At 37.6% G+C, this 27,998-nt stretch overlaps 1 protein-coding gene across 2 annotated transcripts; it reads left to right on the top strand.

The window, feature by feature from the left end:
- Positions 1-3,250: 3,250 nt before the first annotated feature.
- Positions 3,251-9,270, top strand: sla1a (Src like adaptor 1a). 2 transcript variants are annotated; one of them, XM_053613362.1, is made up of 8 exons: positions 3,251-3,415; positions 4,063-4,157; positions 5,228-5,327; positions 5,452-5,538; positions 5,716-5,819; positions 6,442-6,573; positions 7,616-7,745; positions 8,196-9,270. In XM_053613362.1, the coding sequence occupies exons 2-8, from the start codon at positions 4,085-4,087 to the stop codon at positions 8,392-8,394; spliced, it is 825 nt and encodes a 274-aa protein (XP_053469337.1). In that variant the 5' UTR covers positions 3,251-3,415; positions 4,063-4,084; the 3' UTR covers positions 8,395-9,270. The 2 variants fall into 2 exon arrangements, with proteins under 2 accessions (XP_053469337.1, XP_053469338.1); XM_053613363.1 differs by lacking the exon at positions 3,251-3,415 and having other exon boundaries at positions 3,980-4,157.
- Positions 9,271-27,998: the final 18,728 nt, after the last annotated feature.

The following is a 27,998-nucleotide window of genomic DNA, read 5'->3' on the forward strand; positions in this document are numbered from 1 at the left end:
AAAAAAACCCAATAACTTAGCAAGTGAGGAATATCTTGAAGAAAGGAAAGTGTATTTATTATTTCTCATTATGAGATTATTGTATAAAAAATCTAACTGCTACATATTGACTGATCATTTTGCTTCTTTCTAGAAATAAATGCTTGACATAAGGCAAATGATCTGCCAATACAATAAAACAGCTGTCAGGCTTGAAACAATAATAATAATAAAAAAAAAACAATATATATTAAAAAAAGTCACATACAATTACATATTTTGTAATAAGTTAGTATGCCTGTTTTTTTCTGCGTATTTGTCCCAAAAGTGTTACTTCTGATAAAAACAAAAACAACTACAATGTTGGGATGTTGCAACTCATGGGATTAATTAATTCTCATATTTGGGTTGAGCGGAATGAAAACCTTAAAAGTGCAACATCAATTAGGATTGAATCAAATTGTTGTCTTGAGGAATGCAGATACGCATTAGGTGCTGGAACACTTCAACTGAATGAAATTGAGATGATGTAGAAACCGTTTTGCACAGAAAGAGTAATGTTTATGCATGGTGCATCCTGCAGGTGTGTATTCTCTTAACCTTTTGCACACGGTAGCTTAGTGGTTAGCACGTTCGCCTCACACCACAGATTTGGGGGTTCGACTCCCGCCATGGCCCACCATGTTCTCCATGTGTCTTGGGGGTTTCCTCAGGGTACTCTGGTTTCCTCCCCCAGTCCAAAGACATGCATGTTGGCTGATTGGCATGTCCAACGTGTCCGTAGTGTATGAATGGGTGCGTGTGTATGAGATTGTGCCCTGCGATGGATTAGCACCCCATCCAGGGCGTACCCCACTTTGTGCCCCATGCTCCCTGAGATAGGCTCCAGGTTCCCCGTGACCCTGTATGATAAGTGGTATAGAAAATGAATGGATGTTTAACCTTTTGATATTTTGTTTAAAAAAAAACACACACACACAAAAATACTCTGCTCTCATGGATATCAAACAATTGCAAATACAACACATGTTTATCAAAAAAAATCTTTGTTAAATATAGGTGTGCAACAATTATTGGCTCCCTTTTAGTCAATACTTTGTGCTACCTCGCTTTGCCAAGATAACAGCTCTGAGTCTTCTCCTATAACGCCTGATGAGGTTGGAGAATACATGGCGAGGGATCTGAGACCGTTCCTCCATACAGAATCTCTCCACATCCTAAAAATTTCAAGGGCCACATTGGTGGTCACTCCTCTTCAGTTCACCCCACAGGTTTTCTATCGGTTTCAAGTCAGGGGACTGGGATGGCCATGGCAGGACCTTGATTTTGTGGTCAGTAAACCATTTTTGTGTTGATTTTGTTGTATGTTTTGGATCATTGTCCTGCTAGAAGATCCAAAAAGGGCCCATTTTAAGCTCTCTATCAGAGGCAGTCAGGTTTTCATTTAATATCTGTTGATATTTGATAGAGTCCATGATGCCATGTATCCTAACAAAATGTCCCCAAAACATTAAAGAGCCACCACCATATTTAACCGTGGACACGAGGTAATTTTGCATATGGCTACCTCTCTGTGTGTGCCAAAACCACCTCTGGTGTTTTTTGCCAAATACCTATTTTGCTTTCATCTGACCATAGAACCCGATCCCATTTGAAGTTCCAGTAGTGTCTGACAAACTGAAGACGCTTGAGTTTGTTTTTGGATGAGAGTAGAGGTTTTTCATTGAAACCCTTCCAAACAACTTGTGGTGATGTAGGTGACTTCAGATTGTAGTTTTGAAGAATTTCTGACCCCAAGACGCAACTAACTTCTGCAAGTCTCCTGCTGTGATCCTTGGAGATTTTTTGGCGACTCAAACCATCCTCTTCACAGTGCATTGAGACAATATAGACAAACATCCAATTTCAGGTTTAATCATAACATTTCCAGTTAACTGGAACTTCTTAATTATTGCCCTGATGGTGGAAATGGGCATTTTCAATGCTTGTGCTATTTTCATATAGCCACTTCCCATTTTGTAAAGATCAACAACCTTTTGCCGCACATCACAGCTCTATACCTTGGTCTTACCCATTGTTATGAGTGACTAAGGGAATCTGGCCTATGTATTACCTCATATTTATATGCCTACGAAAAAGAAAGTTATGGTTGAAAATGTCCTGTTCCTAGTCATCCAGGTGTACTGAATAAATGTAAAATATCACTGGGGAAAAAACTTCAAACATATTTTTCTCATATGAATTCATAGGGGTGCCAATAATTGTTGCACATCTATATTTAACAAAAATTATATATATTTTTAAAATTGAGAGATGAGAAAACGAGAGAGTATTTTTGTGAATTTTTTTTAACAAAAGATCAAAAGGTTAAACAATAAAGACACAGCCTTCTTTGTTCATATTTACCAAGGGTGCCAATATTAGTGGAGGGCACTGTAGTTAATAGATGTAGGCAAAAAGGTCCATATCTATCCAAATTGCTGTATGTAATGCAGCAATTTATTTTACAATACATTTCACAGTACATTTCTTTGAAATATACAGAAATCTTCGACTAGTGTTATAATCTGGGTATCATACTATAGGACTAGTTACAGTAAAGTAACCATGAGTCATGAGGAATATGAAATAAACGTAAAATGTTAAAATGACCACATTCTGATAATGACAGTCACTTCTGGCCCAACTCACCAAGAAAACATTACAATTAACACAAATCTAGCTCACATTAGGATATAAAACCCAACAACACTGACAGCTTTAAAGGGTGTTCTTGGTGTTGGTGTTGCTGGCTCACACTTCCTGTACTCTAAAACCACTTGCATTTATTCTGGCCACACACATACGTACACATGGGCACACACACACGCACACACATGGACACACGCACACGCACACACACATACGTACACATGGGCACACACACACGCACACACATGGACACACGCACACGCACACACACATACGTACACATGGGCACACACACACGCACATACATGGGCACACACACACACACACACACACACACACGCGCACACACGCACGCACACACACACACACACACACACACATCAGTAAAAGAGAATGTATTTTATAGTAATGATTACTATTACGAATGATCAACAGAAACACACATGGTAAAAGGAAATGAAATAATCACACCTTTTTAAAACTATTTTTGTCTCATACAAAAACATGGTCAGTGGTTGTCTGCTTTTGTCTTCCTCCTTTCACCAGAGGAAGTGTTCAGCCAGATGCAGTGTTCTCACTTTTAGACTCAAGCCCTCAACAGCAAAGTGTCATTGCATTGTTGCAGTGCAGATGTATTAGGACACAGTAGTTAGCCTTCCTCTATTATTCACTAGTAATGACTCCAGTGTAGCTCTGTCTCCTTTAAAGGGAATGGATATATATCACTTTAAGAACTGAAATAAAGGTGAGTTTGGATTTTTTGTTCGTTCAATTGACATTTTTTCCTACAAATATCTTTCTTTTGTTTACATGCTAAATGCGTAATTTATCAGATTGAGCTTGTTTTATGATTGCATTTTTCATCATTCATAAAATGTGTCCCATATTTGCACTTTTCATGCACATTAATGACATTAATACGACATTGTACATTCTGTATTTATGTCCTATGGTCTATATGCCTAGTTTCAGTACTGGCCCCACCCCTTTTCTAGCAGTTTCTATCTATTAACAGACAGAAAGACATACATGACTTTAGTGACAAATGCAAGAGCCTTGGATAGTTACTATTGCCAACCTTGAAATTCTTGATGTGATTCGTGTATAAAAACAAAGTTTTTTTTTTTCCCTTCGCTGTAGTCAAGTACTCAACTAAAGTTCTTCATGTGTTTTGTTTGCAAATGGGTGTCCAGTGGAAAATTTTGATAGGCTTCTGATAGGCTCCCCACAGCTTCCCCATCCTGCTGAGTGTCTCTTGCTGGAGATAACACTTCAGCCACTTTAAGGAAGTTGCGAAATTGAATGCACAGCAGTGTCAGTTGCAGGATTGTAACATAGTCGCTAATGCAATTTTAAAAAATATGTGTGTAATAATACTGTGTGGCATTACAGTTTTTTTTCCTGGACTGCTATCATGGGGAATATAATAAAAGGCCAAGTAGCTGAGAATCACACTGCGGCCAACCACATTGAGGCCTCATTAAAAGGTAGGTTTTCTTCATTTCTATTAGATCAGATAAACTCAGATCAGAAACTCATGGTTTCTCACGGTTTTACAGAGCTTGGCATTGTGTATAAGAGTTTCTTTTTAAAAAGTGAATATAGTTACTCTTTATACCTGACTACTGTATGTAAGCACAGCTACAGTTGACATAAGGCCTTCATGACAACTGGTATAATCTTACATGTTGATTAAAGCTTTTTCCAACAGGCATTAACTGGATATCAATTTGACATAATTTGACCTCAGTTAAATGACTAACTCGTGTTATGTCATAACTGACTTTATGCTCCAGTGTTCTTCTGGTCAACATCAAGCCCAAAATCAATATAGTTTAGTGTCTGAGAAAATAAATATCCCTGATAATATGGTGCCATGATTTTGTTATAGGTTTTCACTTTTAAAAATCTTATAAATATATTTTTAATACAAATAATTAATTTAAAGTCAAGAATGACAGTGTCATGACAATGCCACTAAGGTTTTCATGAAGAACAATATCAATTGCGCAATTAAAGACAATTTTCTTCAGGGCCAGAGAAAACATGCATAATGCCACCATTGTAGTGTCCAATTAACACCAGACGTATTCTTAAAATCTTATAAGCAACGAATAAAACACTTGGGAGTGTGTTGTTATAGCGACATGGTGGTATGATGTGGCCTGACATGAAGCGGCGTTACTGTTAACACCCCAAAATACTAGTTTGCTATAACAACACATCTCAATATGCCTTGTTGTTAGACTTAACGTACAGTAATTTGCCAACAATGACAATTTTTCTGTTTATTTTTAGACTTAGTTTATGTGCAGTGTCTGGCATACAGGTCCCAGCGAAGGATTGTTTGTTACTGTAGAAATAACATGGACAGCAACAATAACAGAATTAGTGCATTATTATAAACCTGTTAATTTAATCACAGTGATGTTCTGTGCTGTTATGGAATATTAATCCGTACCATCTGAGGTTTATGTATGTGTCATGTAGTCCTGTTCTTAAGTGTTAGCTGTGTTATAAAAATAAATAAATAAAAACATTTACTGTGATTTCTCAGCCACAGATGATGAGATTTTGGTAGTAATTTCTGACTACCCGTGCCGAGACATAAGTGAGCCGATGTTTAGGATGGGAGAGAAACTGAAGCTTCTGGCTCAGTGAGTACCTTTTCAATTCTTATATGCTACATGATTTTTACTTCATTATAATTTTTGACAGTTTCTGATATTACTAGTTTCATCTGCATCAAACTAGTTAACTCTACTTATATGCCATGTGCAGGGAAGCCTGCTGGTGGAAAGTCCGCTCTTTGCAAAATGGAACTGAGAACTACATCCCTAATAATCATGTGGCAAAGGTCTATCACGGGTGAGTGTACAAGCGAGTTACTCAATCTGCAAAGTCAAAAGTCAAATGACACCAAAGATTCCAGTGTGTAAATACTTATATGCTTCAAAGCAGTACAATAAAAAACAAAACAGTTGAAATATGACATATTCCATACATGCCTGTTTTGCTGCTTGACTAGTTCTCATGTTTCTTAAGATGGCTATTTGAAGGAGTGGGGAGGCAAAAAGCAGAGGAGCTGCTACTTTTACCCGGCAACACGGTCGGCTCTTTTCTCATCAGAGAAAGTCCAAGCCAACGAGGTGAGACTGCTCATGACTGACCCTTACATGAAATAATAATAATAATAATAATAATAATAATAATAATTAGAAATGACACCCATCTGATACTCAGGATCGGGATCAGGCTGAAACCAGTAAAAAATGGTAGATCGGATATCTGAGATCTTGGAGCAAATGGAATACAATTGGGTTTGGAAAAAAAAAAAATATATATATATATATATATATATTTGGAACTAGAAAAACAGAATAAGAAAAAAACAGGTAGTCATAAAAGAAAATAGCAAATAATAATAATAGAAATAATAGAAAGAAGAAAATAATAACAATGTAAAACGTAAAAATATATACAATTAAAATAATATTGTACAATAATTTTAATATTATAAAAGTAATCTAAAACGAATGTGCGAGTAATGATTATGGATCGTCATGGTAAGGTTCCTTCACCAATTTCACATGTGCAATATGGAGTAGGCTAGCACTAGATCATCTTAAGGCACGATTCGGAACATTTCAGGTGTTCAGAGATACTATTCTATTAAGAGATTTTAAACTAGTCACAGTAGTGTGTGTAAGAATGGGGAACAATATGATTAATTTGATAAAGAGTAATGTTAATGCATGGTGCATCCTGCAGGTGTGTATTCTCTGTCTGTGAGACACAGAGCCATTAAGCATTACAAAATCTTCCGTCTGGACAACAGCTGGTACTACATCTCTCCTCGTCTCACCTTCCAGTGCCTAGAGGACATGGTCAATCACTACTCGGGTGAGAACTGAACACTACACAGGCTGAGGATAGTGAAACGTGAAATCACTACATTATTCACTGTAGCACATTAGGCCAGAATACATCAAAATGGAGTTTGATACACAATACAAAATACCCATAATGCACCAAATAAAAACCCTTTCATTTTAAATGAGAAAATGAAATCAATACAATCTCATCAGTGGATAAGGGCAATATTGCCATGTAAGATAGCTAATGCTAACATGCTACTTATCCTTCAGAAACATTCATAGTCTACACTGAATGGTAATGAATCAGTTATACTATCTCTTTGGTTTCTAAAGTATTACAGTGTCACAAATGTTAACCTGGTGTTATATTTTTCTCACATTTTTGTAAGCACTTAACATACCTGCGTACCTGCTAGCATCCAGCCTGTTAGCTAGTGCAAAATAAGATAGAAGACATTCATCTTTTAAAAAAAGATTCATCTCATGGTGGCTTTTACAACATGGTGGAAAGAACTGAGCCACTCACACATTACTACCTCTTCATTTCTTCCCTGACACTATTATGCTATTCATAACCCATTCACAAACAGAGTACTTTCTGTGTTTTGAAAATTTGAAAAAGTACGTACATAGTAGATACATAATAGTATACCCATGTATCATAAATATAAAGTCTGTCCTTGTCCAGTCACTACGAGTTAACAGGAAGCATGAAGTATGACATGAACTTAAAATGAGGGACAGGAAGTCATGACTCTTAACAAAGTTTCGCCACACTCGCCACGCCACAGTATGTTACACTTGAAATATCAGTTTTATCAGTATGGGTGGGTGTATTATAGACAAGAGGTTTGTGTGTGCGTGCATGTGTGTGTGTGTGTGTGTGTGTGTATATATATACATGTATATATATATATATATATATATATATATATATATATATATATATATATACACACACACACACACACGCACACACACACGCACACACACACACACACACACACACACACACACACACACACACATATATATATATAAATTTATGTGTGTGTCTTGACTCTCAGACTCTTCAGATGGCATCTGCTGCATTCTCTCAGCCCCATGTCTGGCTCTTAACAGCACTGCCCCAAGTTCAATCTCACAAGCGCCCCCTGTGGTGATGCGCCGTAACTTCAACTGGCGAAAAGTGAACAGGTGGGTATTAGAAATCTGGTTATTGACACATGCCTGCTTACTTACACATGTCTTAGACACAAATTTCAAGCAAAAACATTTATCAAATGTACTTAAATAATGAAAAGTATATATTAAATGTAGCGGGTCTAAAAGAAATTGGACTAGCAGTGTAGCCTAATGAAACATTCTCACAAATTTCACTCAAAATTATTCGTTTTCATTATAGTAGCACTTACATTTGAGTGCAAATCCCATTTTAACAAAATGTACAAGACATCATAGGTTGTAAATATATGTAAAAGATCATAGGTTCCTGAATATGATATAAACATTCTCTAATAAATCATATGTCTACCTGTGCTTTTTAACTCCCTTCATCCTGCTTTGTATTTCTGAGCAGCTTTTAGAGCCCTTCAGTTGTTATATTCCTTGACCAACTTCCTTGACTAATTTCTTTTTCATCACCAGTTCTCAGTTGCTGGAAAGTGATGATCAGAGCAATGTGGACAGTAGGGGCAACTTGGTGAGCTATGGAGTGAGAAGCAGCATCGCTGCCTATCTGTCCATTGCTGAGGAACAAGAAAGAAAAAGCAGACGGAACAAGAAGGGCTGGACAGTCTATGGGATGCCTGACAGCACTAATATGATGAGAGAAAACACAGATTAGGACATGAGCAGATATTTTTTTTCTATTTACCAGTGCATGGAAATACAGCTAAAGGAACTGGTGGATTTTTATTCAGACAATATGAGCAATAGACATTCTGTGACTCTGAGCCTTTCAGATGATCATTGACCTTTTGTACTGAGTTGAAACAAAGGTGATAATTGAATGTCATGGACTTTATTTCAGTGGCACTTTATTTGAGATGGGAGGCACAGAAACAGTTTACAAATACAAATTTTGTCCTAAATCCCTAAATGCTTTGAATGAATGGACAAACCTTTTGAAGAAGAGGGGTTTTTTCCCCCCCTGTTTACCCAGTGATTAAGGTTTTTGTGCTGAATTGCAGTGGAGGAACATACTGAGCCTCTATCCAGAAAAAAACCAGCATAAACAGTGTGCTAAGCACTTCTTAGCTTGCCTTGGCTTATTGCCTGATGTTGTAAAACCTAATGGGGTGTTGATTAAACACATTTATTTGTGTGTTATACCTGAGAAATAACTTCTGATTACTTCAGTTTTATTCTCTTCCAATATTTCTAATATGTTTCCAATATTTCTAATAATTTCTGTTTTACCTTTATTTTTTTTTACAAGGTCTAAAGGAGCTGCTGGAGATTGTATGTAATATTTGTATATAAAGTTAAATAGTTTAATACAACATGTTTTTAATGACGTTTCTCTACACATCTAAAAGTTATTTACGAGTTCTTTGCAAGGTCAGGATTCGTAGTTTCTTAAAGGGTTTCTACATGGAACCTTCCTGAAAAGTAAATGCTCTGTTGTAGTGATCTATAGTACTGTGTAAAGGTTTTAGGCACACGAAAAGAACTTTTAAGGAAATCGACCAGTACATTGTTTTTGGAGAACCTTCCTCCAGTTTTCTGCAGTTCTTGGCTCTCACTTGCTTCCGTCTCTGCAGGTCTCCGACTCCTCCATAATGTTTTTATTATCTTTTTCTTGGAAATGTTCGTAAATATAAATGTACTTTTCTTTTTTTTTGTACTGACTCACTAATGTGTAATGAGGCAGACATTCATTCATCATTAATTCATCTTCTGTGGCCATTTCCTGGTCAGGGTTATGGTGGAGTGTATCCCGGGAACATTGGGCGTGAGGCAGGAATATACCTGTATTGGACACAAGTCCATTGCAGGGCACCATGTGTATGCACATTCATACTCTTTCACAATCCAACTACCAGCATGTTTTTATTAGATCAGAGGAAACCCATGTGTGCACTGGGAAAGCACATGAAAAGCCACACAGACAGTAACACCTTGCTGTGATTCAGCAACACTAGCGACTGCACCACTGTGCCACCCATAATGTACAAAATATATGACAGACTATTAGTGTACCTAAAACATTTGCACCATACTGTACGTAGAACCCTTTAATCTTTTTTTTTTTTTTTTTTTATCTGAGCAAGTCTAAATGAAACTAATTTTTTATCATGTTTGTGGACTGAAAATAACTAACCTGGATTTCCCAGTAACAACTACAGTAAATACAGTTCCAAATATTCTGGAGAAAATTCTGTCTTAACATTGCAGGGACACACATGCAGGACCTTCAGTCTGCTCTTTAAGAAAATGTTATTTTCCCTTGCAGATTATTTAATTATTATTATTATTATTATTATTCTATGATTCTATCAAATAAATAAAATCTGTCCCCATGCAGAATGTGCTGTATTTTACTCTCCTGCATAGCATTATTCAATGTTATAGCCTAACATTCTCTAATCTGACTGATCAGAAGGTGTTGATTCATTCTCTATAACAGCAGCTCTGCTAGTAGCTCAGCTGCAAGGTAATAATTTTATCTTAATGCTTCCCATCTAATATCTTATCATTTCTATACTAACCACTCAGACGTAGGCGTATTTAATAAGCATGCTGTTAATTAACATAGGAAATATATAATCCTCATGGTGATGCTTTCTGTAAGTGAACGTTTATTTAACATTTATGCAAGGAGTCTCCAGTGTCACGGCTTTCTAATAGTTACTATTTCTGATAGTTTCTAATAGTTACATTTCTTCAGAAGAAAAAAAAAAAAAGAAAACATCGGGACAGTGGACTTTGCACTTTCTGGTTTTTCTGGTCACATGGCAAGCAGCATTTATTTATTTATTTATGTATGTATGTACGTATGTAGTGTCTTATTATAAAAGAGAAGCTGGTGCTGCTTTCTTGTGATAACAGGAACTAACTTGCGGATGTTCCACATCATTAAACATGACTATAAATGGACAAAAGATGAAAATATGTTTTATAAAATTTTCCACTGTGCACAAAATTTGATCATAAACCGATATCTTTCAGTACATCTCTATTCATATTCACACAATGGCAGGCACATATATTGTCTATAATTACGCATTTGAACGCAACTCATATTAGTGACCAAAACACCCTTGGAGATCCATGTGACATGTTGGTCATGCTGCTAGGAAAGAACCGAACAGTTCAGATCGGCAGGAAACGGTCTTTACATAATTTACCCACGAACACATGATTGCGAGGGTGCAAGACTAAGACAAAGGTTTTTCAAGGACAGCTGAAGGAAAATGTTTCAACAGTATCAAACTGTATAATCTCACAGGACTGAATGTGTTATTCTAACAGTGTAAGCTTTGAGAGAAAACAACTGCTTTTGGAAACAGTTTTGATAGGATCAGGATCATAGTGAGTGAGAAAGAGAGTGAGTAAGAATATGCAAATCTACAGGCCAGACTCTCCATGCATGGGATTTTAATGACAGAGACACAACATTGTCTTGAGTCACATTTCAGACCTGTTTAATGCAGCGGGAGATTCCAGAAGCAAGGAAAAGTAATATCTCAACTGTCCAAAGCTATAATTTTTCACATGAAGGTACCCTGTTTCTCCTTAATTTATTATACCAAGGTTATTATGGCATAGGATGAATGCTTTTTATTGATATAAACTAAACAGGAGAGAACCTTGGATAAGATTTTAGATTTAGCGACTTACCATTTAATGTGAGTAGATGGTTCCTGAAATCCTTGAATACACTTGATATGAGCAGTTGGCTAATATCCTGTAAATACTGTTTTTTGTATACACAGTTTAACACACAGTTAAATACACAAATATGCAGTTTGTGATTCCTGCATGTCTCCAGGGAGTAATGATATGGATGGTGATTAGAAAGACATGCATCATATTATTTATCATGTAACATAAGAGAAAGCTGGTCATAACAATACAGGTCACAGTAACACAGCTCTAACTGCTAAATAATAAAAAGATAAACGTGTACATGTTACATACGTATTTGTCACGCAGATATATGAATAATCATGGTAGTAACTCCGTATTGTAGCCCAGCATTTGTTTTCCATGAAGTAACAGACCAATTAAAACCAAGAACATTTCAATTAACCTCAATTGTGGCATGACCTCACTGTCAAAACATTTTGATTGCATTCAAATTGTTTGCAGGCCTTCTTTCACTTAATGTGTGACAATAAACTTGATGACTATTCAACGCAAACTGCGAAACACTTGCAAAAAAATAAACTTTAATGGAGATTTGTTTCAGACCAATAACTGTCTAGTGCCTTTGTAAGATATTTTAGGCGTATACCGTATGGTCACTGTTTAGGCAGACATGTATTTTGTACAACTGTGTAGAAGTGAATTATGGATATGATAAATATATCAATGTTAAAGAGAAAAGCCCCAAAACTATGCATCTTGGAAATATTATATTATTTTCAAAATACTCGAATGGGGAAAGTATTTTCAGGAGTGAGCTGGAACGGACTAGCCTGGATATTAATCAGAAGTGTGAGTTATGGTCTGAACCTTCTGTGCATAATCATGAGAGGATGTTGGAAATTTCCCATTTAAGCACCGTTCACCTCCTGTCACAAAGAAGCTGTGTTCCAGAAGTGATTCAATGCCTAAAAAATAAGCCACAAACAAACACTGTGGACATTGCCATAATAAGACTGCACTATTTATGATCTATCTATAGTAAGGTACTTTCCTTATTGAGGTAAATTATGAAAAATTGCCCTACTCCCTTTTCCCCGCAAACATCAAAATGCATTATGGGTATTCTGTATTCTGCGCCCTCAAAAAATTTGCATATCCTCTACAGTGCTTTCTGATGTTTCTACAAAATGGCAAAATTTACTATGTATTGAATTGGGTGCATTTTTGTGCATTGTTCCACAGGCAGGGTTGGCTTGTATAAATGAGCTAGCAGGGCTAAGCTCTCTCTCTTTCAAGAAAAAAAATACATAAGAATAAGGCTCAGTTTTTCATATCCACATTGTCTTAATTGCTGTTAACAAATAGCTTGAAGTGGATTTTTCATTGTAACATTTGAAGGACCATAAATAACAGCACCACCAAATGCACCAAATGGTCTGAATTAGAGGCTGGGGCTGATTTCCTTCTAGCCCAGACTATAGATTTACACATTCTATTGGTAACAGTTCTGTCAAATGATTACTCAGTGTGAAATGTCTCCTAGAATTTGTGTGCATTGGGAATGTTTGTGTCCACTGTAGCCATAACACGTCAACAAGCAGTCAGGGCAGTTTTTTTGCTATGTGGTATAAATTCTCTCTTCTGACCAAAAGTGTATGCATCATGTTTAGGCAATCATGGCGGACCTTCTTGTGGTGCGCAAAGAAAATGACTTGCAATTTATGAAACTAAATAAGGTAACTGATGTATCTCATGCAATCTAATGGAGATCATGAAGAAGATCTATGTGGAAAATTGGACCAAAAACACTGGTAAGAAATGAATGCAAATTAATTGGATTTAGTCAGTTTGACTGCTTTCTTTCTACTGGTGGATATATTTGAAATTGAAAAAGTTAGTAGATAACAAGTTAACTAGATAGTAGATAGTATCTAGTATCTTGTTCCTTTGTTTTATTAATGAACATGAACAAGCTGGATTGCATTCTCAATTGTTGATTTAAAAAAATAAATAAATAATTTTAAAAAAGCATTTTGAGGAGAAACTAGGAAGTAAATAGAGTAAGTAGACATTGTCCAATCAAATCAAACTACAAGTTACACAAAAGGTGGGTCATTTTGGTTTTTTTTTTTTTTTTTTTTTTTACAAAGCATGCTATTCAGAAGAGACACTTAAAAAATACTTAAAAAATTGCAATCACAAAATGCTGCCGCTTTTTTGTCTTTCACTGAGTGTGCATGTGTATCATTTTATGTCTATGATGAGACCCCATGCTTTATATCTATAATGATTTCATAATAATGCCAAGTTACTGATAGGAAGTAGAATTTTTAGTGCTCCCATTCAGTACCATGCTTGATCCACACTAAGAAAGTTTAAAACCTTTCCCCTATGTAGCAAGAGATTTATAGATTCTAACAGGAATCCAGAGCAAGGAAAGGAAGGAAAAGAAAACTAACAGATTCAAAGTTCTGACAATAATCATGAGGACACATATTTCCCTCCAGCCTCAGTAAGTGCCAGAAACATTTACCTAAGAGATGGTTTTATGGAAGCCACACAGAAAAAAAAGATAGAGGGAACCTGTGACTCAAGTGGAGTTTTTCAACCAGGCCACGTATGCTTGGTGTGACATGGTGCTCTCCACTCTTTATGAATTCCAGATGGGAGTCTGACTAGGCCCATACTCTATCCTCTCCCAACAATCCGGGATTAGTCTGCATTATTCCCTTTGTACAGAGTTTCTTTCTCAGGCACAAAGTAACCAAGTCTCAGAGCCACAAATCTGTCTGTTTGACCGATTCTGACACCAAGGGAGTATACAAAGTAGCAAAATGTCCCAGGTTCATTTCTTTTGAGGCTCATAAGAGGCATTAAATAGGTATTTCCAAGTAGCTTATTTCTTTGAATTATTAAGCTATTTCCAATATTGCAGATTGAACCCATTCATGACCACTGCACCAGTTTATAAGTAAGAATTTCATTTGTCTCATGTATTTACAGGAACTGACCCTTTCAAGGTTTCTATAGGGTGTCACAAAAGTCTAAAAGTCAAAAGGATAATAGAACACTGTTTTTTTTTGTTTGTTTTTTTTTACTAAAATGCCTTAAAAAATTTCATAGTTTATATACATACTTAGTTTATATTATGTTTTATTTTTTCAGATAGCATTTAAGAATGCCTTTGACAAAAGAAGAACATATTGAAATCATTCTCATGGCTGGATCAGGAATCAGGAAGCTGTCACAAGTTTGTAATAGACTTTAACAGGAAACATGAGGAACACATAATACACACACACACACACACACACACACACACACGACACTGTTGCCAAACTCAAATTCAAAAAGACTGGAAGTGCTGCGGACTGACCGAGAAGTGAACGTCCACAAACATCCACTGATGAAGGCACAACCAACGTGGTGCTGTGTATGGAGACTTTTGGGACACCCTGTATAGCCATTCTAAGTTATTGAGAAATTACTGGATGCTAGTTTATTCATAACTTGTTTCTGTGTTCCTCATTTTTTTTTTTTATAAGTTTTGATCAGGACTGTGAATCTGCGTGCAATGCCTATTTCTGCTTGTGCTCTTGTCCCTGTGTTTGATTTGGACTGTGGTTATAAAAATAGTCCTAGGAACATAGGAAAAGGAAAGTGTCATGCCTGGCACTCATCATTACCCTCCAACTCCAACTCCATAATATATTTTCCTTCAACACTGTCAGTGTGGGGATTTATTTTATTTATTTTTTTTTAGTTCCAATCAATCATTTTAATATGAGAAGCATTGAGAAAAGAGAGAAACAAATGTATAATAAATTTCAGCACTGGATAACACATACAAACTATAGATTACAGTCTATCACCTGTGATAAGTTGTTCAAATAGAAAAAGGCGATAATGAAACTTCGAACTTCGGACCTCCTGGCCTATGGGAGTGGTGTATTCATGCAAACTGAACCATCTCACATATCGAACTTTAACCCAGAGTCAAACATCAAGAAGGGGTTTTTTTTTTTTAACCTTCATCAGCAAAACACCAAATGATAGACTTGTGCCATAATTGACACTTTATTGTATATACTGCAATGTATACTCATTTCAATATGCACATCTAGGAGTCATCACATTTAAGCACTTGTTTCTTATTATGTTATTTAGTACATAAAGAACAAAATAGCCTTTATTGTGCATATAGCTATTTATAGTTCAACCTGCTTCCTTGTGTAACCATAGCAATATAATGGGTAAATATGTAATGTACATAATTATCCTTAAGCACCAGAGAATTTTTTTTTTATTTGGCCATAGTAAACCATGGTATCATCTTAGTTACCGTAAGGAACCACAGTAAACTACGGTATCATTATAGTTACCCTGAAGTACCATAGTTAAACCATAGTAGGATCATGGTTACCATGAAGTACCATAATAAAACTATGGCAAAACCATCCTCGATGATGGTTATGGATTACTCTACTGCACTTTGTTATCTGTCTGTTCTCTGACCTCTGCCTGGAATCAGGACTAAGATTGTTGAATTTCCCCCAAATAAACCACATGATGATTTTACGCATGTGACAAGAGGATTTGCTTCTGTCCCTATAGAGCAGAATCAGATGTTCAAGACATTAGTAGGCAGACTGAGATGTTTTGTTATGAAATAGTGCTAACAATGTGATTTTACAGTACAGCGACGGCAAGCCAAAGCAAATTATACTGCAAACTATATCAAGTTACATATTATGCATTTCATTTGTAGTTTGTAAAAGAAACCAGTTCTAGAGAGCTCTGAAAAGATCCACATAACACCATTGAGATGCAATTCAGCATTTGTCAACAGATCTACAGAAATTTGGAAATGCCTCTATTTCAGTGAGGGATTGAGCCATACAAGGAGGAATTTGAAAAAAAAAAAAGACGAAAAAGATTTGTGCACATGCATTTGTCAACATGAGATATGAGGGTTATTCAATTCACTGGCATCGTGCAGCCAGCCATGGCAGTTTTCACAGTTTTTCTCCAACTTCAAACCACACACATTTCGGCCTGGAGTCACAACTAACCACAATTCTTCATTACTGAGAAGGAATATCTATTTATTGATTTGGAATATGTTTTAGCTATAATTTTGACAGGTATAAAAACTGAAAGGTCTTTTCAGTTTTTGAAACACTATTTTTTTTTTTTTTTTTAATTTGTCATGGAAAATTGGAATGATAAATAATGAAATCTTACTGATAAAAAAGGGCAGTACTAAACATGATCTGATTCATGTCTTCAAAAGCGTAGAACATCAGACATATAAATAAATAAATAAATAAATAAATAAGAAAGTTAAAGTCAAAGGTGACTTTGCAGTACTTTGCAGAGGTCCAAACACGAGACTACAGAGTTAAAAGTAGATGGACGCCATCTGCTGGTGTCATCATGCTTGTTGGTCACTGCAGCATAGTAGTTCAGTACTAACAAGAGACCAAGACAAGCTTCCTGAAGTGAAAAGTAACTTCAAATGCATTTTGAGAACATACACTGCTCATGCCACCCTACCCATTATAGAATTAAACAGCTGTATTGATCTCAGGGTACATTGTACTAGGAATGTACTATACCATTATCACATGCCTACAATTACTATAGTAAATTTCAAATGACCATCATTAGTATTTATTAAATTCTAATATTCCTTCCATCATAGACCTATTAACATTTATAAAGATTGTAAAGTGATATATCAGTAGTGCCTCAAGTGGCTTCTTTAACTTTATAAACATTATATCTGATTTGGTAAAAGCATAGCAAAGCATTATTATCTGATGTTTTCAGACGTATCATTTTCATATGTATGATGCATATTTGGTGAGCATGGAGAGCTTGTGTTTTGTATGATGAGAACTCCAGCAAACCTTAAAGAGGTTCAGTACAACACTATTCTAATCCACGTTAGCCATTCATTTTAGCTAGATGCATTTAGAATGTATATTATTGCTATATACACTCTATCCACCTTTTATTAACGCAAGGAAATCAGAACATCAAAAAGTGAAAACAAGGATGTGTGGGCCACGAAATGGACGGGTGACAATTCACTCCCTTCCAAACCTTAAAGGGGGAATATCCTCCTGTCCGCAATCTCATCTAAGCCTCTGTACTGCCTATTTATGCTCATCTGGGTTCTGTGGTTTTCTCTCATTTCCCCAAAAACATGGCAGTAAAATATATGTGTGCAATAATGTGTGGTGCGCTGCAATGAACTGGAGCGTCATCCAGGGTGTATTCCTGGGAAAGACTCTGGATGCACGCAACACTGACCAGGATAAAGCAGTTACTGAAGGCAAATGAATGAATGTGCTGAGAGGGATATTACAATAACAAATCAAATAATAAGAACTCTTCAGTAACTTGAGTAAGAAAACCCATGTGGACCCTGTGGGAACTTTGGCAGGCTCTGTTCAGAATGCCATATAAATAGATACCCCATCACGATTTCATTTTGCTGCCTGCACAGCACACAGCTGTCTCTGAGCTGGTGTACACTGAGTATGAGTGTTCTCTTCTCATTCAATCCTGCAAAAATGGCTGAATGGAGACTTCAGATAATTGGAGCCACTAACAATTTTTTGAAATGTGCGCACACATTAGGATTTCATATCCAGTGGCGAATTCAGCTGTACTGCAAGCAACATGGCTGCTTTTTCGTTGAAGCTTGTTGTGTTATCTGGTGATTAATCTGGAGAATCCACTGCATCATTGCCCCTGAAAGCTTGCATTTCTACTCTGGATAAAAAGGACTAAAATTCTATAGATAAATAGTCAGTAAATAGTTGCAGTGCTGCATTTGTTTAAAGAAATCTGAAAAAAAACAAAACAAAACAAAAAACCCCATTGTTATGGAAATAGCGTTCCAAGCCGAAAACTCTTTACTTTTAAACATTCGGGCTTTAATGAAATGTTTAGACAAGTACAAGCCATGCAAACATTCCAGGCAATTCCATCACATTCTTGTCAGACAAAAATCTTCATGAGTGCTGCTCTGATGGATCTCAGTCAGGTCAACAATCTGCACTCAAGAAGAATGAGCTGCCTCATAAAGAATTTGTCCTGAAGAAATATTCTACAGATCTCTCCTCCAGAAACCCCCTGATCTACACATGTGATCAGAACCCCAAATCATTACATACTCTTCCAAAATAAACAATAGTCAGGGAATACTTAGTACCATGGAGACTTTGTTCATAACAGCTCATGTTTCTTTGTTTGAAAGGGGACTGGCATGAGCATGACTTGTCCCACTTGCTGTAAAGGAAACAGTGACACCAAGTGTTACACAGTCTGATATAGTTGCCTCTCAGATGGATTGTTACGAGATAGATTAGGACTTTTTCTTTTAAATAATGGCTTTTCAAAATGGTACAAATACAGATTATGTACCCTCTCAGTGTGAAACCTATAAACTACTAAAGATATACTAAAATACTAATAATACTAATAATAACAGACTAAAACCCTTAACTAAACGCACTACTAGTAAACATCAGACATCACACAACTTTGCTTGAATTTTGAGATCTGCACAACAGACAACTGCGTTCTCTCGTATGTTCATTTTAAAAAAAGACATACCTTTCAAATATGCCTTGTGTAATTGATTATTTATTTATTAAGTTACTTATTGTTTAATATATTGACTTCATGTTCTCCTTCTTCTTCTTATTATTATTATTAGGTGGTGCAGCAGATAGTGCCACAGAAAAAGTACCAGCAATGTTTTTCTAATATTCAGCTGTCTAGTTTTGGTGAGCCTGTGCCAGTTTAGTCCCAGAATCCTGTTTTTGGCTGACAGGATTGGAATCAAATGTGGTTTTCTGCTGTTGTAGCCCATCTGCCTCAAGGTTTAATATGTCGTGTGTTCTGAGATGCTTTTCTGCTTACCACAGTTGTGGTGTGAATAGAGTAAAGAGTGAATATTTGAGTTACCATAGCATTCCTCCCAGTCTGGCAATTCTCCCCTCACCTCTCACATAAAATAAGCATTTCTGCCCACAGAACTGATGCTTGGTGGATGTTTTTTGTTTTTTTGCACCATTCTGTGTAAACTCTAGGCACTGATTTTTGTGAAATTCCAGGAGATCAGCAGTTACTGAAATAATCAACCCATATCAGCCCATCTGGCACCAACAACCATGAAAGGTCAACGTCACCGAGATCACATTTCTCCCATTCTGATGTTTGATGTGACCATTACGTGAATTCAGGCAAGAAGGTCTGGGGTGCAGTCAGCGCACCAGTTCATCCCAAAGATGTTCATTGGGGTTGAGGTCAGGCTTTGTACAGTCCACTTGAGTTCTTCCATATCAACCTTGGAAAACTTATTGAACCTCGCTTTGTGCAGAGGGGTTTGTCACGCTGGAACATGTTTGGGTCTCTTAGTTCCAGTGAAGAGAAACTGTAATGCTACAGCATACAAAGTCATTCTATACAATTGTGTACTTCCAAATTTGTGGCAACAGTTTGGGGACGAACCACATATGGGTGGTCAGGTGTCCACATACTTTTGGTCATATCATGCATTTTGAATGTCATTTCCTCCAGAGGAACAAACCTGATAATAAACATGTAACATGCTAGATTTTTCCCCCCCCCCTTAAGATTGTAGGATTAGTTTTGTGTAGCAATGTTCAAATATTCTCCTTTTGAGATATGCAACATGAAGGACCAGTAGAGGGAGCTAGACATTTAAAAAGGGACCTTTGTTTGGTTTTCTAGATATAAACCCTCAGCATGCAAACATAGAACTTAACAAATCAGAGCTCTGTAGTTATTTCGTATGTAACAACAAAGGTTTGTTGACTTACCACAAGTAGTGGCATGTATTAGCTACTGACTAATAATGTTTGTCAAGAGCTGTATGTGTTGTGCTGATTTCGGACATCTGTCGGAGCGTGTTTTATGTGGCAGATGAGATACTCCTCTGAGGTTATTAGCAGCTGACAATACAGCATGAGAAAGCTCTAGAGAAATTACCCCATCCACAGTAATAATACAAATAGACTGATACCAAGAGCCTCACAATCATCAAAGCTGATGTATAAGCTTGCTCATATGACACTGCTTAATAAAGCTGCCGACACCTACAGCCAAACATATCAGAATATCTCAGAAAACATATCATAATCAGGACTTCCCAGTGGATCTAACAAGCCCCAATGATGATCCGGTATGCATTTGTTATATTTAGCTTTGTCCATGATCATAAAGTTACTGCAGCTGACCTCAGCTGGACTGTCAAATAAAGATCGCCCCAAACAACAGCATCAGAGAATAATTTTAGTGGCTTGGTGTCAGTTTTGTCAGAAATGGTTTTCATTTGATTCTTGACAGGATCATGAGGACGAATCTGCTGTTATGGCTGAGGCTTTGAGAGAAGAAGAGTAATGACAGAGGGCCGAAGCGTCTGGCCTGGAGCACAGACATTTTGACTCGCCATTATTTACACTTCAGGGAATAATAGTCTGTCATATAAACACATCAAGTTCTGATTGGGGAAAAGTGTATGAGGAAAGAGCACATGACTACAAGAAGAGATTAGAAAGAGACAATTTTGTAACTTACAAGGCTTAGAGAGTAGTTTACATGTGAGGACATTAAACAAATGGTAAAAGTCAATAGTACGAATAGTTAAATGTACATTTTCAGGTCAACATCAGCATGCGAACACTGTGAGAGTGCATTTGTTAAAGGAATACTCCAGTGTTTTTCAGCCTAATCCCTATCCTTACAAAAAAAAACAACACACACACACAATTTGAAATTTACGCGTGTGGTTTACGCACTACATTTACACTTGTAGTGAACTTTTTACATAAGAATGCGTGTGTTTTTATTTTCACATATGATTTTTCCCCAAATGATTCATTTATTTTTCACGTGATCATACTGTATATTACTCATGTGATTTCCCCGTTTAATTCAGGGCTTATCAAGCAGTTTCAGGGAGTAACATGGTGAAACGCACCTTCACATGTCTTTCACGTCATCACATTACTCACAAAATCACATGAAATGTATGTGCTTTTTCTGTTTGAGGGTAATTTGATGCATGTATCCTGGTCTGAGAAAAAAAAAAAAAAGATAAAATCTGTTGATTCAAAATAAATGTATAATGAAGGTCACTTGTGGAATTTCAACATTAACATTTTAATTATGAAATTTTTTCCTCTTACTGCTTCTCCCGTTTCGGGGTTTCCACAGCGGATCACCCTTCTGCATACTGATTCTGGCACAAGTTTTATGCCGGATGCCCTTTCTGACACAACCCTCCCCATTTTCCGTGCTTGGGACCGGATTTGAGAGTGCACTGGCTCGTGCACCCGTCCAGTAGTTGGGGTTGGTTCTCTGACCTGGAATTGAACCCGGGGCGCAGTGATAGAGTGCGCCACATGCTAGCCACTGGTCCACCAGGGAACCGTTTAAATTATGAATATATTGTGTTCAAAATGTGAACTTAAAATTAAACTAAAGCTTTTATCATGTGGTTTTAGCCAACTATCCTTCACTGGAGCAATGCAGTAAATGTCATTCTGGTTATTTAATCCTTCCCAGAGATTTCGTGGTATTCATGTGTGAACAGATCAAAACTATAGCACATCCCCATTCACCTTTTCCCTCATTTACTACTTTAATAATGCAAAATGACAATGAAAAATTTTTATATTGTTCCTTTAATGTGTGTTATTGATTTTAGGTTCATCCTGAACATCTTGACATGCTCAATGATAATGGCTTCCTCTACTTGGTCAAATGTCACTGAGGCATATAGGAAGTATGGTTAGAGCCTTGTGCAACATGCTGTGAAGTCTTTTACAATGAGGTGTGATAATGGCTCAGTGTGTTCCAGCTCATTCCCTTTGCTTAAAAAAGACATATCTACCTCTGTCTTTGCACTGTCACACACACAGGCATCAGCCAGCTTCATGTACTCACATTCTCTTCATGTAGCCACAAGATTTCTCCTGCCTCAGAGAACAATAACCTAATTATCTGTATTATCCTGACAGATGGGCTAGTTTGTAGAAATGATCATCAGCAATGAGAGGTCAAATTCCATAATTACCCCTTTACCCGACAGGCCAAATTTACAACTGTATGATTTTCCGTTACTATCTCTACAGTGGATGACACTGCAGTTATTCTAACAGACTAAGTAACCAGTGTGTTGATAACCGCATTCAGGGCTAACAGACCATCAATGTTACTGATGGGCTCCATGCCCGTTAACAATTGGTGCCAGATAGATTGGTCACTGTGGTACAGCGTACCACACACCTTGAAATTATGGGTCTGGCCTCTGGGAGCGACCCCAGTATACTGGTATGTTCACAAAGGGCCACAACGCAAGTGGAAAGTTCTCTCTTTATGGTGTGAAACACTGGGCATAAACCTCTGTTTATGTTTTGGAGTTCTGGGTCTACACGAAAAGTGTGTAACAGAGACAGATCAATGGGTTTTCATTGGGAGTGCAAAAACTAGTCCAAACCTTTCTTAAAGTTGTGGAACATCCCCAACCCTCACACAAATCAATGGTCCCACAGTGAGACCAGTGCCAAACATTTGTGCAACTTTCCATATTAACCACTAGAATAACCAATTGTCCATAATGAGGCATTTCTCAGCATTCAGTGCTCATTGGTCTGTTTCCATGTTGGGACTGGAACTCAACAATGACTGCTGTGCCCATACACATATTAATATACTTATTAACCTATTTTCCCTTGCAGAAGAGAATGTGTCCAGGCTAGTCCTGTGTCCAGCGAGGGATCAATCTTAAGTGTTACATGACGGTTAGTTGGCGTGTCACTGACCAGCTGTCTGTGTGCTTTGGGGAGCACCATAAAGGGATTCTGCTGTCTGAAGACAGATTAGCCCATTAGGTAAAGGAAATGATTGCACAAGCATACTTGAACACAGGTCAAGAGGCGCTGTCCTTTTAATGCCATTTGGCATTTGCAGACATTTGTGTCACTTGCAGACATTTGTGAAGAGGAGACATGCATCATTGCAGTCCGTGTGCTCTGCGGTGTTTTTCTGTGATTCTCACCCTCAACACTCTCATAATGTTGAGTGATTCTTATCCCCAACAGAGAACAATAGACTATCAGAATGTTACAGTAGTACTATTTATGACTGCTACTATTATCTGGTGAGGTATGCTATCAGGACATGTTAGGAACCCTTGTGACAACTTTGATACGTGGCACCCGCTAGGTCTCCAGGAGAGGTCCAGAACAAAACGAAGTAGTAAAGAAGGTTATGTATGTATGTCACCAGGCCACCTTAGGTCGCTCAGGATGACAGAATGACCAGAGGACAAGCATGAAATAGTGGTGACCTATCATTGGATACTCATGTGGGGTCACAGTCATGAAGCAGTGAATTTTGGTGCTCAGCGAGTTAATAAGCAAATGGGAATTCTCCACTAGATCCAAAGGAAACCACTCTGATGATCTTTCACTCAGTTGTAGAACCAGTTACATTTACACTCGGCAAAAAAAAGAACCGGCCCTTTTTCAGGACACTGTATTTTAAAGATAATTTTGTAAAATCTAAATAAGCTTTACAGTTCTTTATTGGAAAGGGTTTAAACGATGTTTTTCATGCTTGTTCAATGAGCCATAAACAATTACTGCACATGCTCCTGTGGAACAGTCCTTAAGACACGAACAGTTTACAGGCGGTAGGCGATTAAAGGTCACAGTTACAATAACTTAGGACACTAAAGAGACCTTTCTACTGACTCTGAAAAACACCAGAAGAAAGATGTCTAGGGTTCCTGCTCACCTGCGTGAACATGCCATAGACCTGCTGCAGGGAGGCATGAGGACTGCAGATGTGTCCAGAGCAATAAACTGCGATGTCTGTAATGTAAGACTCCTGAGACGGTGCTACAGGGAGACAGGAAGGACAGCTGATCGTCCTTGCAGTGGAAAATGACATGTAACCATGTGTCCCCGCCCAGACGTGATGGAGAACCTGCAAATGCCTTGGTGGAAGAGTGGAGTAACATCTCACAGCAAGAACTGACCAATCTGGTGCAGTCCATGAGGATGAGATGCACTGTAGTACTTAAAGCAGCTGGAGTCCACCATAAACTGACTGTTACTTTTAATATCGACCCCCTCTTTGTTCAGGGACTCATTATTCTGAATGTCAAATGTCTGTGAAACTTGTTCGGTTTATGTCTCAGCTGTGGAATGTTTTAATGTTAATACAAATATTTACACACTAAGAAATTTGCTGGAAATAAAAGCAGTTGAATGTGAGAGGACGTTTCTTTTTTGCTGAGTATACAGTATAACCTTCTGTTATAAAAGTAAAGAGTAGGCTCACAAGTAATAAGAGAATATTTATATACATCAATTAATTCATTCATCGTTGGTAACCATTTTAACTTGGTCAAGGTCACGGCAGACCTGCACCCTCTACCGGGAACACTGGGTGTGGGACACTAGTCCATCGCAGAGCACCGTGCACAAACAGATTCACACACTTCACCTACTGGCATCTTTTGAACTAATATCTTTCTGATTAGCTTTTACTTGTCACGTATACATTTTAACACAGTGAAATTCCTTTCATTGCGTATACCAGCTTGTTAGGAAGCTGGGGTCAGATTAATAACATAATAAAAAAGCGTTCATTGTTTGTCTTTTTAATTTTAACGTTGACTGATGAAAAAAGAATTAGTAGCAAACAAGTGGATGCCTATTATTTGACTTCATTTAAAGACAAGTTGTTTGGTCCTGTCCCCTGGTCTTGCCTAAAATTAACGCACAGACCTGAGACAGACAGGCTACACACACACACACATTTTCTGACCAGAACCCAAAATAACTGAATCATGGTTTCTAACTTCATAATGATGGTTTGCAATCAAATTAAATAGAGTCAATCCCGGCACCAGGCCCAATCAATACTAGTAAATGTTAATGAAATTCAAGGAAAATTATTCATGATCATCTTCATGATCATCTTCATGGGGTATGGTGGTTAGCATGTTTGCCTCGCACCTCTGGGGTTAGGGGTTTGAATCCCGTCTCCGCCTTGTGTTTGCGTGTTCTCCCTGTCCCTTGGAGGTTTCCTCCGGGTACTCCGGTTTCCTCCCCAGTCCAAACACATGCATCGTAGGCTGATTGGCATCTCTATATTGTCCATAGTGTGAGAGTGTGCCCTGCGATGGGTTGGCACCCCGTCCAGGGTGTCCTCCTCCTTGTGCCCCTAGCTCCCTGGGATAGGCTCCAGGCTCCCCCACAACCCTGTGTAGGATAAATAGTACAGAAAATGGATGCATGGATCATCTTTGTTTGATAAAGGACAAACAGTGTAATAATCCTGAAATTCTGCCTTAGCATCAGTCTATTAAAATGTACCAAATACCTCACATGCTATCAGGAGCTGTAATCTGAAAAGAATTTGGCTGAAGAGGAGTTGAGTTATATACCTTCGATCAGACTTCTCACTAAAAACCCATGTTCTATAAATCTGTTTTTTTTTTTAAAATATATATATCGGGGGAATTGAATCTGCTTATTTGACAATTTTCCCATATGCGAACACTATTTATGAGCATTGCATTCTTCATGCAGTCTCTCCTTCAGGAGCTGAGCAGCCGAGAGAAACATCATCAGCATTTCTAAAAAATGAACAGTATGTTTGAGAGATATTCGACTTACTCCCTATATATTTAAATTGTATCAGCCATGGGCTCCTGCAGTGCATGGCAGCTGTAAAACGTTGTAAAAGTAAAAGCTGAACTCAATAGGAAAGGTACATTAGCAAAGGAACTATTTTAAGTGCTCGTTGCTTTTACTGGATAGAAGTGAAACACACTGCGGTGCCACAATCCTGAGTGGCCCTTTTAGGAAAGAAAAAAGCAACACTAAAGTGTATATTCTTGCTGTCAATACCCCACCCCCCTTTTCATCAATCTCCAGCAATTCCTGCCCATTGGACACCATCAAAATAAAAACAATGAAAGAGCAATATTGACAGCGAGTGCGTTTACAAAAAAGTACAAAATAAATGCAAACAAACTGAACCAAAAATCTTTTTTTTTTTTTTTTTAAAGTAACTATATCAGCATGTTTACATGCAAAAAGAAATCTGAAGAAAAACACAAAACGAAACCAAAAAAAAAAAAAGAACTCTAGGTCTATGGAGAAATCCTCATTGCAATCATATATAATGTACACAATGTATATAAATCCATTTTCAATAAAATTGGTCATGATATGATAAGGTCATGGGGGAGCCTGGAGCCTATCCATGGGAACTTGGAGCACAAGGTGGGTGATACACACATTCAGACCCTGGACAACTTGGAAATGCCAATCAGCCTACACACATGTCTGGAGGAAACCCCTGAAGCACGTGGAGAACACGCAAACACCACGCACACAGGGCAGAGCCGGGATTCAAACCCCCGACCCAGAGGTGCGGGTCAAACGTGCTAACCATTAAGCCACTGTGCCCTGTACACAATGTATAGTTGAGCGCAAGTGTTTGCAAACTAGACCAAAATAACAAACACAAAGAAGTTTAGTATGTAGCAACAACAGATGTTATACTTTTCAAATGTTCCTGCATTATCAGTAACAAAAATGGCCAAGCAGTGTATACTAATAGTGTTAATATTATTAATAGTGAATTTAAAAAAAAATCAGTTTACAAACATTTACATTGCTGTGATATAAATATTCTCTAATAGCTTATAAAAACGTATCCAATCTTCTTCCTCTGCACAGACTTCCGAGCCAAGCCGGGTTCAACTCGTAAATGTTCGGAATAAGTGAATGGGTTCAATAAACTGTAAAATGCCCATCATAATTTGTGCCTCTAAAACTTACTCCCCAGTAATCAATTATTTGCAACAATAGAATATACAGTACAGTATTATACTGCCGAGTTGCTTAGTATGGCAGTCAAGTGAATGTGGACCTTTTTTGTATCTCACACAACACAACAACTTCATTGTGTTGACAGTTTTAAAGTTGTGATGATCTTCCTGAGTTATAAAGATTGAGATATGTGAATAACATATTGTCATAAGTTCTGATAGGTTTATGACAGAAGTGAAGTATACTAACTGCAAATATTCAGCTATAAAACACTTCACCCATATCTCCCACCTTTTCAAAGTTCACATACTCCCTCGGAAGGCCTCAGTAGTTTGCCATCCAAACACGTATCATTTACTGTTTGATGAACGTCGTGCTTTTGTAATCTTTCTGGAGTACAGGTTTGGATGTGGACAGTTTACTTGGCCACAGCTTCAGCTGCCCTGCTCAGAGGAAGTGTTCACATGATACTCATGACTCAGAGGAAACTCACATGCACTGAGTGGCTTGTTTTACACTTGGGTTGGTTACACGGCAACTATGCTGTGCAAACATGTCGCGGGATTTCTCCTCTCTGCTCAACAGTCTGGTCAGAAATGGTGGAATGTTATTAACTTTTACCTGCGTTTCATTGCTTTGACTGCAGGAAACAGGACAATTGCTTCCAGCTATTGAGGAAGCAGTGAGCAGTATGCAGTGAAGAAACTGGATTATAACTGTCTCAGAGGAAGTCACA

Source organism: Ictalurus furcatus, chromosome 24 (assembly GCF_023375685.1).
Source record: "Ictalurus furcatus strain D&B chromosome 24, Billie_1.0, whole genome shotgun sequence".
Lineage (NCBI taxonomy): Eukaryota > Metazoa > Chordata > Actinopteri > Siluriformes > Ictaluridae > Ictalurus > Ictalurus furcatus.